Source organism: Tinamus guttatus, unplaced genomic scaffold, assembly GCF_059628265.1.
Source record: "Tinamus guttatus ecotype Peru unplaced genomic scaffold, ASM5962826v1 Tinamus_guttatus_pri_ptg000716l, whole genome shotgun sequence".
Classification (NCBI taxonomy): Eukaryota; Metazoa; Chordata; class Aves; order Tinamiformes; family Tinamidae; genus Tinamus; species Tinamus guttatus.
The window spans coordinates 2,700,231-2,717,142 of NW_028289250.1; the positions used below are offsets into that span (position 1 = coordinate 2,700,231).

The following is a 16,912-nucleotide window of genomic DNA, read 5'->3' on the forward strand; positions in this document are numbered from 1 at the left end:
TACTAGGAACGATTACAGCAGTAAGAGCACCTAGTTATTAAAATAATCAATTTAGAATTACCCACCAATTACTTTTTTCCGAATGCTGTGAAGCACTATATCAAAACAATTCCCTCGCAGCTAGATTACACACTTGAGGATTTTATGAATTTAGACAAAGAAAATCCACTATTGAAAAGCACAGGTACCACTTACCCAGCATGAGTTAATGAACGGCTACCCCGATGTATCATTTTGGGCTCTGAAGTGTCCTGACTACTATTACTAGGAGCTATTGTAATGCCTGCTTTAACATTAAAATGTAACTCATTACTGCCTGTATAGACCTTGCCTATATAAACAATCCCTATGGTGCACACGACCAAAAACAACAGAGAAACTCTGCTTTCCCTGTTCTTGACAGCCACAGTGTTCTCACCACGTATTGTAGCGAGGCACGTTTTCACTACACTATGTAAACTCTGTCCAAAAGCTGCAAACCACTCTGACCACTGCAAGTGCCATGAGTGACCTAAGTGCCTTTCCCACCTCCCTCTTGCTGACAAGCTCAACTCAGCTCCACGCAACTCAACTCCGTGCCACTGGTTTTGCTAGTGAGAGTGCCGTATTTACAGAAAAAAAATACGGTCTAGAGTTCCCTCTGTTTAAACAAAGATAACCACGTGCCCCAGTCTTATATCCAACTTCAGCAGCTTTGCACACAATCAGAACCACCTCCTTAGGCATCCATTTCTATGTGCAGCAGGAGTTGAATATGGGCTTGTAACCATTATCTTAGAAAGTGGTTTCAGGTTGCAAATCCAAATTTTACATCAGCATTTACCTAGGTACTAGAGGTAAGAGCACAGACACCTAAGAAAGAGGAGGAAAGAGGTAAAATTATTCTGGATCTATCACTGTTTTCTCCTAATAGTTGGCCAATCCTCCTGAAACTACATATTGTGAATTCCACTTTTTCACTCTTTCGCTATTCTTCATTCATACTGTAATAAAGGAACTTTCTGAACATTTTGCGCTGCATGCAAAGCTACCTGTTTTGTGCATAGCAGTTTATGCACAGTGAACCAAAAGCAATTTAGTCGTCACTTAAGTTCTCCACCTCCTCCAAAACCAATACCCTGGATCTAGGTCGTTGTGACAAATTTGTTTTAAACCTGCCTTTGAAACCAAAAGGCTACTCCATAAACTACCAGGTAGCATGTTTTAGCTCCTTGTACCTTTGCAACATTTTATTTGGGGGGTTTTAGATCTCTCTTGCTGCCTGTTACTCAGAGCCCTATGCAGCAGAGGTACAGATGACAGATGTTCTACGTTCTTCCTAGCTTTCCCCCAACTCTCCGGGCAGTCCATCTCACCTTCTGAAGCTGAACACAGCATTCAAAACTGAACATAGCATTCATTCCTGTTGAGACCTACCCCATCTGCTAGAAGAAGGGTTACTGCCCAAAAACTCACAAAAGAAAAGTCACAAATATATCCCACTAAGTCTATAATCTTCTCTTTTCAACAATCACAACACTCTGAAATCTGTGTTCATCTAGCAGATCCTTCATAGCCTTTTCTGCAGAACATGAGAAGCAAAAAAGCCACTACATGTGCAGCTAAGTATTCTTGTCTATGTTTTCCTCCACCGAATCTCATTCCTCCCTCAGCCGCATTCACAACTTGAGATCACTCTAAACTAATCCTGCTATCCAACATGCACAGTTCAAGTTTTCAAACAGTTATTTCAAAGAGTTACATTATTGCAATATCTAATTTTATCAGCAAAAAAAACAAAAGAACTACTCCACTTTATGCATACTTCCATTTTGATAGGGAAGCAAAATTTTTTAAAAATGAAAAGTTGATATTACACAGAATATCTAGAGGTTGGAAGGGACCTCTAGAGATCATCTGGTCCAACCCCCCTGCTCCAGCAGGGACACCCAGAGCACATGGTGCAGGGTCACATCCAGGCGGGTTCTGAAGATCTCCAGAGAAGGAGACTCCACAACCTCTCTGGGCAGCCTGTTCCAGGGCTCTGTCACCCTCACAGGAAAGAAGTTCTTCCTCATATGAAGATGGAACTTCCTGTGTTTCAACTTGTAACCTCTAATCCAAAAATGGCACTTGGTCTCTTGTTGTCTTGTGGATGCATACAAACACTTCCCTGTGTTCCAAACAGAATACTGAAGTTCAGTGAAGCCACAATAATTAACACAACAGTGAAGTCATTAAGTTCAGGTCACTGATGTGTCTGCTCTCAAGCAATCTGGAATCCTATCAGTCTCCAACTGAAGTCCAATCTCAACTCACTTTCAAATAACAAGTTATTTATTGGGATGCATTAATAAACATGATTTTATGCCTGCGCATAGTAATGGGTGAAGTAGTAATACATGGATTCCTACCGTTCTCGGTTAAACTTGAGCGAATGAAGTATAGCAGGTCTCTTCTGACGCAAGTTCCACAAGTGTAAGGTATCATCAGCCAAGGCACTCACAAGAGCTCCCTATTAGAAATAAAAGTTTTATTCAATTTATTTTCATGGCCCTCATACTACATATAACAGAAATTACACATACACCAGCAATCATGTCCATCAGCTCAGTCCGTTTTGGTCAGTGTTATACTTGCAGGTGAGGGGGGAAAAGAGGGGAGCAGGGAAGCTTGTTAGCACGTGTGCACAACATTTCCCTTATGCACACACGTGTGTGATGAAATTATGCAAGCAACTCATCTATATACTGACACGGTAAGTGAGGTTCAACCCTATCAAATCAGATCGGACAGTCCCTCTGCAAACCCGGCCCTGAACAGCACCGCCATCAGTCACAGCGAAAAGACATCACAGATGTCAGGCCTCCAGAAGAAACACACTGGAGGTTACTGAGGGATCACATTAAGGAACTTTGTGCTATATTCTACTGCCCAGTAGACGCACGCCTGCTGCCTCCACCGAGCTCACGTTCAGAAGAATAACTCTATAAAAACTCAACACCCACTGAAACTGTTATCACTATCAGAAGTAGTATTAACTTAATACTTCCAGGGTTACTTGCAATGTTTAAAGACATGAATAAACTTTCCTTGATGAAGAAAGAAAAAAATTCTTGCTTACAGCTACACAGTACTCTACAGTCAAAGCTCAAGTATTATGTATGATTAATAAATAAATAAATAAATAAATAAATAAATAAATAAAGTTAACTTGCTGAAAACTGTTGTTACTGCTTTCCTCTCATGGTAAAAGTCACTTTTGTTATCTATATTTTGATGTTCCCTTAATGAGAAATTGAGGAAAACAGACTGTATAGGCTGCCTCAATCATGGAATGTGCACACACACTATTTCACCTACCTCATTAATCAGGAACTGAAGCTGGATGACTGCTGCTCCACTGTCATGCTGGCAGTAGCATTCAACTCCTGGCCGACCAAAGCTGAATTTGGTACCATTAAGGAATATTTGTTGTATACATTGCAGGAAAAGAAAAACATTAGAGAGATTACTAATGGCTCAAACCATTTAAAAACCTGCTTCTGTCTCACATACTTAAATATTTAAACATATAGATCTAAATGATCACCAAAAAAAAAAAAATCTTGTAATCAACATTACAAAGTAACACAGAGGAGATGTACGACCAATTTTATTTAGCCCCATGCAAAAAAGAAAACAACTGCATAATTCAGCACAGTTTTCAAAAGAATTCTTAATCACTGAGAACACAGAATGGCGGACAATAAAGCAATTATTTTAGTCACATTAAATACCAGGATTGGTATAAAAAAGTTAATCGAAAAACATCATAATCAAATGATAAATATTTGAAGTACTAAAGGAGCTTTCTTTTTCTTTCTGAACACTACTTATACATAAAAGAAGAGCAGAATAATGCAAGACATGGGAAAAAAAAAAACCCTGCTATGACAGAGATAAAAAGAACAGTAGCCAAAATATGGAGGAGTCAGTGGCAAATTATGTGTAATGTAAGTTTCCAAGATCTCTGTTCCAAGACTTCCTGGATTCACACCAACTATGAGATAACAAAAGCTTGCTCCTTTTCCCACCCACACTTAAATCAGTTCTGTAGTCCCGTAACAAATATTAAAACAGAGCAGGAAACACTGCAGATTCTTTCTGCGCTCCATACTTTATTAATTTATTAGTCTCAAGGATTCTGTTTAAGTTTGGTTATCCTGTTTTTCTTCTGATATGAAATTAAGGAAATTTTCCAGAAACAGAAAAGACAGGAGACAGGACCAAAAAAAAAAATGCAACAAGTATAAATGAATTATACCAGTCAGTATTTCATCATTATAATACGAGCTGCATTTCTGAAGTATAATTTGCCAGAGCGCTGAACACCTCTTGTTTTAAACAGATAACTCCCTTTCTGGAAGAAGGAAAACCATTCCAAAGAGACATGCAAAACAAGGAGGAAAAAAAAAAATGTGCAATTTGTTCTCTCAATATGTAACAGGAAGTCGTGAGACAGCAGAAATCTCACTTTTTCTGCAACTCTTTTCCTGAGAAATTGCTGACCAACACCAAAGTGGATACAAATATCCTCTAAAAAATAAAAAATAGGTTTTTAAAAGTACTTACACTAGTGTAGACCATTACATAGCTTACGAAATAAAACTCAAACATACACCTCCTGCTCAACCTTTAAACTGGCGAGATGAAATCCAAGTAGAACTGCTGTGTGAACTCAGAGTCTTAGAAGGTTGCTGCACTGAAGCACACATTATTTTAACTTCTAAATTTAAAATGCTTTATTCCCCTAACCTAATGAATCTAAGTGATGAGAGATGTACTAAACAGAGGTTGAATAAATATCCAGCATCCATCATAATACCAGCTTTCTTCTCTGTATAGAATTAGTAATTTAATTTTGTTCTGGCATGTAAGGGCTTAGAGAGTCAGCTTGCCTCACCTGCCTTTTTTTTTTTTTTTTTTAATTCTTATCAACCTGTTTCCTGTACAAAGAAATCATCTGTATTTGCCTGCCAGTGGATAACTCTGGAAAAAAAATTAAAAAACAAACTGAAAGATTTTTTTTTTCCACCTAATGATAGCTTCCTACGCAAACTCAGAATATATTTAATGTAAACGCCTGGCTTTTGCATCAAATATGGACTGACTGCACAAATTACCAGGTAGGAAAAAAAATCCCCACAAGCAACAACAGAAATTTCAAAGTCAATTTGCTTCAGCCTTGCTCATGCTTCTGCATTCACTCGAGTTAATTTTTACATGCAGAAACGGGCACACAGCATTTCTGAATGTGAAAAAAATCAGATGTTTACAGTAATTGAGTTTTAAAACTTGTCAAATAACTGACAAATATGTTTTTTTAAAAAAAAAAGAACAGAATCTACAGTTTTATATAGCATGAAAATTTCCCCAAAATCCTGAACATCAGCTCCCAGCTTCAATAGGTAATGCTTGCTCACCCTTTCCACTCACAATTTATTTGGGATTGAAATTTTAAAAATCTTGCCTCAAAACAAGAGGAGTTTGACCTGAAAAATCAGAGAAATCTACAATTCCCTCCACTTACTCCAACCATCACAAATTCCATGCTTAAAATGCCCTCAAGTATTTGCGATGCAAATACATTTGGAAGAACTTTTGTAACTAGTCAATACCAGCTTCTGTATTATAAATACTACAACTTTCAAAAAAAAACCTTTAAAATTTTCTAGTAAATTTCCTTATGCTAACGCCCTTCAGTAATCAATAAATATGTAATATTAGGAGTAAATCTACATAAGCTTTAAACACTCCGTTCAAATTTCTGCTTTTTGACAAATGAATAACAGCCTCACATGCATATCTGAAAATGCAGTTTATTTTTATAGCGTTCATGGTTATCCAAGTTATCCAGCAGGTCCCACCTCAGCCTGCCTCCCATGTTTGTGGGAAGCGTTTGCCGAAGCAGCGCCCCGCGTGACCACGGGCCGGAGGAGGGTGCCGGTGCGTGTCCTCGCCAGGGGCCTGCGCGTGGCGCGCCGGTTGCTGCGGTCCCCGGTGACGGTGACCACCGGCCGGAGGAGGGTGATGGTGCATGTCCTCGCCAGGAGCCTGCGTGTCCTCGCCAGGGGCCTGTGCGCGGCGGTTGCGCCGGTTGCTCCGGTTGCTACCCGAGCCCCACGCAGCAGCGCGGCCTGCCTCTGCGTGCGCACGTACGAGTGCTCGAGGGCAGGCAGCTCCCCGCGCTGAGCAGGGGTCGTCCACCGCGAAGCGGGAGATGCAAGCGCGGGGAGCCAAAATTATAATGAATGGTGACAAGGCAGGCCAAGCGTTAGTGTTTTGGAGACGGAACAAATTCTCTGCAGAAGACCGAGAGCTCCTCTAGAGGAAACCGTCTGCTCAGACCGGGGATTTGACCAATTTCTCCTCCTTCACTGCTGGGTATTTCTTCCTAGTATAGTCACTTTGTCCCCCATTCCCAATATGAACAAATAGGTTGAATTATCAGCTCCTCAGGAGCAGCTGTGAATCTTTCTTCTGTTCCCCAATGCCCTTAGGAAATTAACCCTACAACCAGTGGCCTTCCATTGCTTCCAGTACATGATTTTAAGAAAAATCAGGTAAGACAGAAAAGCTCTGGCGAGAGAAAACCCAGATAACATACTCACATACTTCTGTTCATTTTTGTAAAGCTAGAAGTGTAAGCCATACAAAAGAAGAGCTGACAGAACAGGTATTTGTTTTGGACTAGTCTCAAATTTAAGCTTGCGTTTTTTTTCAGGCAAAAGAGTGGCATTTCAATTTCTGATATTTGCACTTTTTTCAGGCAAAAGAGTGGCATTTCAATTCTGATATTTGAGTTATTCTGGCAAAAAAATGCTTTTCCAAATTATAATTATTGATAGCCTCTGCATAGTAGTAACTCAAGTGCACATGTTCACTTAAAGATTACATTTTGAGAATGAGTATTTATTCTGAAATATGAATGGAAGTCTTAAAAACAGCAGTCCTTTCTAAAAATTAAACTTATTGTAGGAAAAGCTAAGGAATATCAGAGTTGTTCTTAACCTGTGGTTAGCCAATCTGACATAGGGCACAGTTGCTGCAGCTACCACCAATTCAGTTCTTAGCATGGATCAGTCATGAGCACGGGACACATGGATAAAGCAACGACCTTTCAAACCACACCTCCAAATATCTGCATCTTCCTGTTAACCGCGCTGCAATGAAGAGACTTGATGAGATAACGCAAGATGTAGACCATCCTCCTATACCGGATATGCCACTGTTAGGATGGCTTAGGATTTTCAAGATAAATAAAACTGCAGCAGCTTTTGAATCCATTACTAAGTACTTTTGAAAGCTATCGGTGTAACACCTTGCACGTAGAGAAACAGATCTCAGAAAGAATTCTTAGTTGCGGAGAGATGCACTTGCTGACCCGAAACACGTACAAACCATGAGGGCAGTAGCAGTGCACAGTACTCATACGTATGCTCCTCCGTAGCATCTGGCTCTTTGATTACACTTGCATGTTTTACCATAGTCATTGCTATATAACTATCATCCACTTTACTTAATTAGCCACTGAGTTATTATTCTAGGCAGTGAAACCACCATCTATTTTGCCATCTTGAGATATGGTCTCAAGAATTATCATAAAATAGAAGAAAAACGACAATGGTGAGATTTTTTCCAGTTGTTCTGGGTATGTAAAAATTAATTCAGTTTGGTATTACCACTGCCAAAGTCTTGATACAATACAATAGATTAAAAAGCAAACTCAATACTTAATTTACAGCAGGTTGGAATACTACAAAACTTAATTATACCTCTAAGCCAGACTAAAGCAGCACCAAAAAAAGCTTCAAAATCATGCAATTTTCTTTTACTTAACTGCACCTGAAGCAAATCAGTACTATTACACGCACATGCAAAAATCCTGATCTCTAACAGACGCATAATTTTGTAAAGACCATCTTATAAAAAGACACAGCTACTTAGCAGAAGAGGTCTAGCCAAGAAATTGGGAAGCACTACAGTTAACTGCCTACAAAACTTTGACATCAAGTCTTATAGGGTAAAAAACACTTCCCCAAATGTTCTCTGGATTTTATAAACCTCACACCAATCTTGACATGTCATCATATTACTGTTTCTGAACACCTGCAGGACTGTAGGGTTTATTCCTAAACCCATAAGCCTGTGTAGCATCCTGCACTGTCTGTGCTACTCAGCTAAGCAGGTCTTTACTCTTTCCCATGTTTCTACACTTACATCTGCAGAAGTATAAAAACAATATTTGGTAACATTTCACATCCATTTTCTTACACATAAGTGACAACAGGAGGGAAGAATGAACCAAGGCTTCTGTTATCTGTGTAAACAGTATTACAGCTTAAAATGTAACAAATGATCAGTATCACACCAGCAACTCTTCTAAATGGAAGCACTCACTTTCACATTTCTATCAGCAGCATTAAAGCTCTCTTGTGCAGAATTACAGCACTTCTTGCACATACAGGGTTCGTATGCTGCGAGTTCTTCACTCTTATCCACTGGCCTCTGAAATGGACTTGACTGGTCCGGGTTGTGTTCACACGACCCTCTTGATACTGCACGGAATTTGGAAATGACAAAAAAGGCCTCTACCCCAGGAGCTGGAAGAAAGCTCTGCTCATTGGTTTTGTCACCATTAATAACCCATTTGAGTTTTACTCAATCCTTACATTGCTGATAACGTGTTATCAAATTAACCCCTGGACAACTTTATTATTATTATTTCTTGGTAATTCCCAAATAAACTATCACACTAACACTAACTAATCCCGCTGTGGAATACAGCATAGTGCCATGAAATAGAAAGATCATCAAAAAACAAACAAACCAAAAGCAAAAGGCCTTTTACTTTTTTAAAACATGCAAAACAGGTATGACTAAGAGAAAACTCCCTAACTTCTAAAGATTCAGCAAGGGAGAACTATTTCCTAACTTGATAAAGCAGCCTTCTGCTGGTGGGCCGCCCTGAAAGGCAGCCTTCGCTTTCTTTAGTATTTTAGTAATCAAGTATAAAGCTTTCCTTTCTGCCTTCCAAGCCCGGGGCCGGGGCGCGCTCCCAGCAGTGCGGGGCAGGAGGCTGAGCCGGAGCCTGGGCAGCTTCCCGAGAAGCTGCAAAGCTGCAGCCCGGAGCAGGCAGAGGAAAAGGCAGCGGGATGGAAACGGGACAAGCGCCCGCAGAATTCGGACCACGCTCACTCCGGCAACGTTTCTTCCTGAAAACAGAGGCAGGCTCCAGGGCCAGCCTGTCCGCTGGAAGCCGCCCAGCTTCCTGCTTCGCTAGCAGGAGCACCGACATCGACATCTCACCCCTTGAGTACTATTTGCTTTAAGACTGACATTAGGTTCTTCAGGTAGGAATAATATCAAAATTACCAGTAACAGCATTTTTTTTTTATTAGCGGGTAAGGAAAATGAGGAAAAAAACAACACAAAATATGGGATGAAGGAAGAGAAATGTCAGATACACACAGCTGGAATATACTGGATTCAGCTTCTGTACATCAAATATAGCACTTGCTGAATTAGCTGATATCTAGATACAGTTTGACCTGGTTACTTGGAAAGAAAAAAGTCCACGCTATGTATTATATTTGAGAATAAAACCCAGCCTCTCTGAAGAGGAAAGCAAGATATTTCCAGGCAATGAGAGATCTACACCCAGCTTCCTTCCACTAGTCACGAGGATGAAAACACAAGTGACCTGTAGAAAAGGAGGAGGAGGAGGAGACTGGTATCTCAGTCCTTGAAGGATACCAAGAGGTTTTTTTCCTCTCTCGAGAAAAGGGAAAACAAGAGAGCGAAATGTGGGAGGAAGACAGGGAGATAAATTTTAAAAGACCATTTCACAACAAAAGATTGGCAAATGCATTACATTTTTCTCATTTACTAGGAGTCATAAAGTTTTCAAATATTTTTTTCTTAGGAAAGAGAGTATTCAGCAGTATATTTTTAAAATTACACTGAAGGGTAATAAGCTGCGTTCAGATTGTTTATGTTTGTTCAAAAACTATTTGTGATGTGTTGTTGTCAACTCATTTGATACCATCTGAATTCAGCAGTTATGTCTCCTGACACTCGTCAACATTTGTGGCTGCTCAGAGGGAAAAACAGCAACGTACATTCATTTCCTTTGTCCCATTTCCATGGGAAGAGGAGGAAGCAACTAACATACATGGTACTCAAATATCTCCTTAGTGTTAGAATTGTCCTAACAGCTTAATGCGTTACAGCAAACAACTACTACTGTTTTGCTGCAATAACTTTAGAAATGCCACCATACCAAGGACTACACAAGCACTTGGAATCAGAATTACTCAGCTTCTACTTCCTGCATAAATGCAGGACATCTTTTCTAGAGCATTCACTTCTTCTTTTATTCATTTTTAAGGAAGTGTTCATCTCTTTTAAACTTCTGAAGCAAAACAATTCAGTTTTCTCTTAAAAAAAAATAAAGCAGGAAAACAAAAGGAGATATATCTTGGACACAACTAAGTACACAGATCTAAGTTAAAGCTCATCAACTTTTTCCTCTATACAGGAAGATGTAGCAATTTTAAAGCAAAAATAACTATTCTGTCTTAAATTAGACCTAGTTTTATGCTTCAAAAAACTTTAAAAATCATTAAATTGTGTATAAACTGATTTGCAAAGAATAGCGATTCCATCTGATTTATCGTCTGCCAAAGATAGTAGCTAGGAGTCAAAATGCTTCACATTAAACTTCACAGTTACTTATAAAAATATGTACAAATACACCATTCCCCAAGCAGCTATCAAAAGTGTCGTGAGATTTCCTACGAAGCTTGGGTTTGGTAGATGTTTTCTCAGAGCTGCGCCAGTAAGAGGCAATCTTTCTTCAGGAAAAGATGTAATTAAGTAGTACAAATGCAAACAAGATTAAAAATCCATGATTTAAAATCAAGCAGGAAACAGAACTTAATAAGTTTCTATATGCATAATTCACAGAGAGCAAAACATGCTGTTAAATGAAGAAGTAGAAACGTTAATTTAGATTAAACAACATAACGTTTTCAAACAAAACCAACAACGCTACAGGCTTTCCTGGATTTTACTCATCTTGTTTTCTCAGAAAACGTGCCATTCACGTGTAGGCTGCCCCTACTCCTTGAGCCCAAAAGCTGCACTTCAGCACTAGCGTGAGCAGCACTAGCAATGCAGAAGAGGAGACAGACCTGGAGCTTTTTTGCGGGGTGTGGGAGGGAGGCAGGGAAAAGAGCAGAAGGCAGAGGGAAAAGAGAAGGATATTGCTACAAATACATTGGCAAAACAGTTCCTCTGACTCTATGAGATTTACTGAAATGTGCTGCAACTGCCAACCTGCTGCGATTTTTAGAAACACCACATATAGAAGAACAGGATCAGGAAATTACTGAATATTTTGAAAGACCTTTCTCAGAATCCAGAGGTAAACTTCATACTGTTGCAGGCTTCCGAGTCCCGTTCATCTGTCATGCATTTATACCAATTTAATTTTAGTGTCAAATTTTAAGATGTTATTATAAATATCCTACCTGAACTATCCTTTGGTATCACTTGCTATATCACAACATGAATAATTAATCAGGCTTTTTCTCGTACACCTACAGTTTCTTGGCCAAGACTAAAAGCCATTCTACAGTACTGAAAAAATAGCTCAGGGAAGAACAGTGTCTCTTCTCCGAGTCCAAATATTTTGTACAGACATTGCCAACAGTAGCATTAACAAATAAGACATGCTAAACCGGATGTTAAGCAAATTTTTATATACCTCTTTAGTTTAACTTATGAAAGCATATGAGGAACAATTGATATAAGAAGGACAATTTACTGTTTTCCAAGGACTGAGCCGGCCCAAGCCCAATCAATTACTGTCTGTCAACACTGCTTTTTGACTGCATAGCAATTCCTTAGAAGCTCTAGACATCTCTTACTCCCTATTTTGCAGAAGCACAGAAGCATTTAAAACACTTTCCTTAACTCTTGCCTGCCAAACAAGGCTTTTTCAGTTATTTGCAAGACACCAAATAAAGGATATTAGCGACAGATGACACTACTTGTGATCAACAGTCATTGGAGCCCAACGTGGCTCAAACTCAGCCCACCCCTTCAGCGCCCTCCCTCCAAGCCAAGGAGCAGTCAGTCTGGTTTCCCTTCTAGTCCCACACAAGTTCCACTCATTAATCCTCTAAATCTTTTTGTCCCAGAACAAGACCCCAAGCATCACTGCAACTCATATAAGCTATGCTCACTCATCTTTCTTCTGACCCTCTCCCATCACTCCGCCAATATTTCCCTCTCCTTTCAGAAGGATGGTTGTTCTCATTTGCAGGTCACCTTTCCTTTTGGCAGAAAGAACTTATTTTCCAAATTAACTATTAATCCTGTTTAATTCTTCGCTTATCCCAAAGCAGGTTTTGCCCCATCCTTCACCTTTGTTTTAATTTATCGCTCTGCAGATATCTACTTTCACTCGCTTGCCATTTTACCTTTTCTCGGCTGGGGGAAATAAAGCATAAAAAGCAAGTGACTAAAGTACATGGAACTGAAAATATGATTAAGGCACAGTGTTAGTAGCTCCAGGTGTGGAAAAGGCAGTAACCTGAAATGCCAGTTGACTTAAAGACGTTCATGTGTATGAATTTCTACCACAGGTTTTGGTGAGGTCTCTTCTTCCATAGTGACATTAGCTCTCCATTTGGATACAATCCTGCCACACTTCACTTGTGGATGAAGCTCAAACCCACGCTTCTGGTTGTTCCTGCACCATTTTGTGCTATATTACTGATGGAAATGCCTCTCCCTCCCAAATAACCTTTGGACAAAGTTCCATTGCCAGAATTTTTATCAAAATTTTAATGCAAATACAGCATTATTTTGATCTCAGACAAACTTTTAAGGTATTTATTAGCCAGGTTGCAGGATAACATTTGCTGACGTGATGAGAGAGCTAAAAAAAAATACAGATACCAACATTTCCATAATGACAAAGCAAACAAAAAGCAAAAACTATTATCTACAAGCTTAATTAGTGACCTAAATTTGCCCCTCTACCTACACCAAGCTGACATGATAATCTATTCCCCAATTTATATTGATAGTGGTTACAAACTGAAACATCTTTCACGAGCAACGCTGCTGCTTTTCGAAATATTTTATTTAGTACTGTGCGTGAACCTCCCTTTCAAAATAACTCAGTAACTCAGTGGATCTTATGAGAGGCCCCCAAAGTCTGCCAAAGGCACAAATAGAGATAATAAGGAGAACCATTAGTATGTCTTGTTGAAATAACTAAAATATTAGTTACCACTCTACGCCTTTATACACATACCTTCATTTTATGCACCACAAACCCAGCTTCATGTTAGTGTTGCACTAAATGGCATTTTTATGGCTTTTGTTACCAGAGAGGCAATTTTAAGCAGATTACTATAAGGCTGATGTTGTGCCTAGAAGTTTCTTATGCAACCTTCATTTAATATCTGCTCAAATGCATTATGATCATTTCCTTCATACAGTTTAGGTAGTATTTCAGTATCATTAGTAAATATTTTTATTTAGTTTAAGCTTTATTTTAAAAGTGTCAGAGCCAGATGCTCACTAGAATGATACAAATTACGTTGCCAGATTACAAAAAAAAAAAAAAAATCACCTCACTGAAATTCACTGAAGTGAAGCATAGCATTAAAGGTAATGCATCCCATTCCATTTTTATTCTTCTCTTAAAAGCTGTTGCAGATGGCCCCTTTCCCATGGTACTTGAGAGCATCAGATGGGTCATTTTCGTGGCCCTGGGAAGTGCCCTATCAGCAGCGCTAGCGGAGCTCCCACAGGAGGGTTGAACACAGCTCTGCAGCTCCCTACGGGTTGTGAGCCCGAGAAACAAACAGCTTTGGCTACGACTGAGCACGAGAGCTCACACCGTGCTAGGAGGTTTCTAAGCATCCACAGCCCAATTTAAGATTGCAAAAGGACTGAAAAATAACCCTGCCAGAAAAGCACAACCCACAGTAGTTTTGCTAAGCAGGTTTCCTGCTGTTTTTCCAGTTGGTACTTTGTGTACTAGTGGAGGAAAGAGCACCTTGCAAACCTACCTTTAGAGGCGAGATTTTTTGATACTTCACAGAATCTGTTCATGTTACAGCCTGGCTACTTAGAGTGCCTGACAGATTGCAAATATCATCTGATCTGCAATTAAGACACTGCTGATCAACCCTAAACCTACAAGAATGTTTCCGCTACCTGTTTTTCCTCTCCTAGTAACTGAGGCTGAAGCCCTATCTCAAAGGAGCTTAACAGCGTGGAAGTCTTGCAGAAACGACTTCCCGGGAATAGTTATGAAAACAGGAAGCTAAGACGGGAGAAATCCAGTTTAGACTCATGCCCTATCCAAGAGGGAAAGGTGGCAACATCCTAAAATAGAGGCTGTGCATAAAATGCTGCAATAACACAAAACGCTTGAAAAAAATGCTACACACAGGGCAATTCTACCACAAGATAGAGCCATATAATGCCAAATTCCACAGATGAAATGACTCTGTTTTTCTTTTCTCTATACAAAACCATCCAGAATAAAGAATATTCATCTCCTACATCTCATTTCCTATAACCAAAACTGTTCCAGTCCCAAAGAGAAAATCTTCCTTTCTTCCTGTGACGGCAAATAAACTTGAAAAACATTATACATTCCCAACTACGGATTCAAGCCCTCCCAAGATGAGGAGCTATCCCTGTTTGTGTGTCCACCTTTCCAAAGCTCCTCCATGATCCTACAGGCCAGATGAAGTTTCTAAAAAAATATTCTGAAAAAAAAAAAAAGGCATGAAATTTTAGCAGACAGTTTGACTTCAGATTTAAGAGCAATAAGGAAAGGGTCACTAGCCCCATCTTCTCTACAACAAGTTCCAGCTTGTGAAACCAGCAATGCCACAGCAGGGACATATCCAGGGCCTCAGACATAAGAAAAATATTCTCTGCGTCAGGACTCTTCATCCAACCTCAAAGAGGTTTTTAAGTAGCAAATACAGACCGTTAGACTTAATATCTGGTGTATCAGTATTTAGCCTATAAAGTTCAGGCCTGTTTTAAATAGGAACAAGATGCATTGGTACAGTATTATTCACTGTTTAAAAAAAAAAAAACACCTTTTTTCTACTCATCAATAAATAATGAGAAAATAAAATAACAAGTAGTTTTGAAAGTTCACAGTTCACTTCTGTAATACCTTCCATTAAAAAAAAAAAAAGAAAAAAAAGAGGAAACTGTTGATGTAACTCTTAAGTCTTAGTCAATTCATTAAAAGTTACAACATGAAGAGGCCTTACATGTGCTTTTCACGGGGAAGAGTAAAACCACAGAAGCCTCAGGTACAACTTGGAGCACTGAGTATTTAAGTTAATATATCAGACAACCACCTCTGACTCCTCAAATATTTTTAAAAGGGAAAAAAGGTGCATCTCAAAAAGCAAGAGGGATAGACTTGTGTTGTTACAATACGAGCAGAAAAAAATCAAAGAGCCTAAGTAGCATTTCTACAGGATACAAATCAGAATTTATTGTCTCTTTCAAATGCTAATGCAGTAGAAAAGCAATCATTTAAACATGAGTAAAAACACAGGCAAGCATTCTGAACAAACAGTTTCCGGTAGCTCTATTTGAACTTCAAGTCCTATTTCAAGGAAAAGGCTTAGATTTCAAAATTAAATTTCATCTGCACGAAATTGAAGTAAAACATGTATTAACACCAAGCCGCATTTCCCCATACAGAAAGAGAAATTTCTCTGGGTCGGCTGCATGTAGAAACATTTTATTGCTCTAAAACGTTACAAGCCTGGAAATGCTTTGGTTGAAGACGAATTATTTCAGCTACTTTTGCATCCAGTGGCTACTGTTTGGTGTGTTAGCACAGCAACCTGAAGCCCAATCGCTGCAACAATGCACGGAGAGCCATTTCCCTCCCCCTAGCAGGAGGGAGACATGGGGTCTGTTTAAGGTGCCTTATTTCAGGAGAAGGAGAAACAAAACCAAGAGGATCCTGAGGACAGGAAGAATCTTAAGATGCTTGATGTCAGCCCACTTAAGGAAAGTGGAAAGAGGGAAGGTATATAATTTGGAGTGACTAACAGGGAGAGTGTGTAATTATTATGGTACAGCACAGTAATTACACCAATTACTATGCTACAGCAGGGCCAGAGTTTGTGTGCGTGTGCATGTATTTGAACAGAATGAAGTCCCGACCCTAACCCAAAGCTGCATGGCACCTGATTTTGATCCGTTAGAGTTATTAGACCCAGATCACTTTTGATGGCCTCTTACAACATGGATACACTCCTGTTGTTTTCGTTCATGCACCTTCCAGTACAAGTGATAGAAACAGGACAGTACAAATGCACGTCTGAAGACAGTGAAATAATATTTTTGAAGGACTGTTTGATAAGAAAATTCCAAGTCACCTACAAACACTGAAAACTGTAGGTTTAAGATAAAGACAGACTTGACTAGGTTTGAAAGACAAGCAGAGATTATTTCTATTAACTGAAAGTTTCCTGTCATTTAAAATAGCAACTACAAAAGGAACAATCTCATAATATAATCTTTTCACATAAAAATGAAAAAAAACATTATCTAGCGGCCTATTGTAGGAATCACTAAGAAGTTTTATTTTATTTAAGAGTGCCTGCCGACACATGCCTTGCAGTTAGGGGAAAAAAAATGGTGTTGCTGAACACAATTTTCTCATAAAATGCCTAACGATGACAACCAAGTAACACACCAAGTAATACACATGGCCATCGTAGAGCTACTAATACACTTCGGCTTCTAGAAAGCACTTTTTAATAAAAGAAGCATTTTGAAAATAGCACATTTCTACTGTTTCTGTATCACTCAAAAA

At 39.2% G+C, this 16,912-nt stretch overlaps 1 protein-coding gene across 3 annotated transcripts in view; it reads right to left on the bottom strand.

Moving 5' to 3' along the window:
* The window catches only part of STXBP5 (syntaxin binding protein 5), a 101,735-nt gene that overhangs the window by 68,191 nt on the left and 16,632 nt on the right, over positions 1-16,912 (bottom strand). For all 3 annotated transcript variants that reach the window (XM_088537038.1, XM_088537037.1, XM_088537039.1), the window contains exons 3-4: positions 3,343-3,424; positions 2,394-2,494 (exon numbers count right to left, since the gene is read on the bottom strand). In XM_088537038.1, the coding sequence (XP_088393164.1) occupies positions 2,394-2,494; positions 3,343-3,424 (183 nt within the window). The remainder of the gene's footprint in view (positions 1-2,393; positions 2,495-3,342; positions 3,425-16,912) is intronic.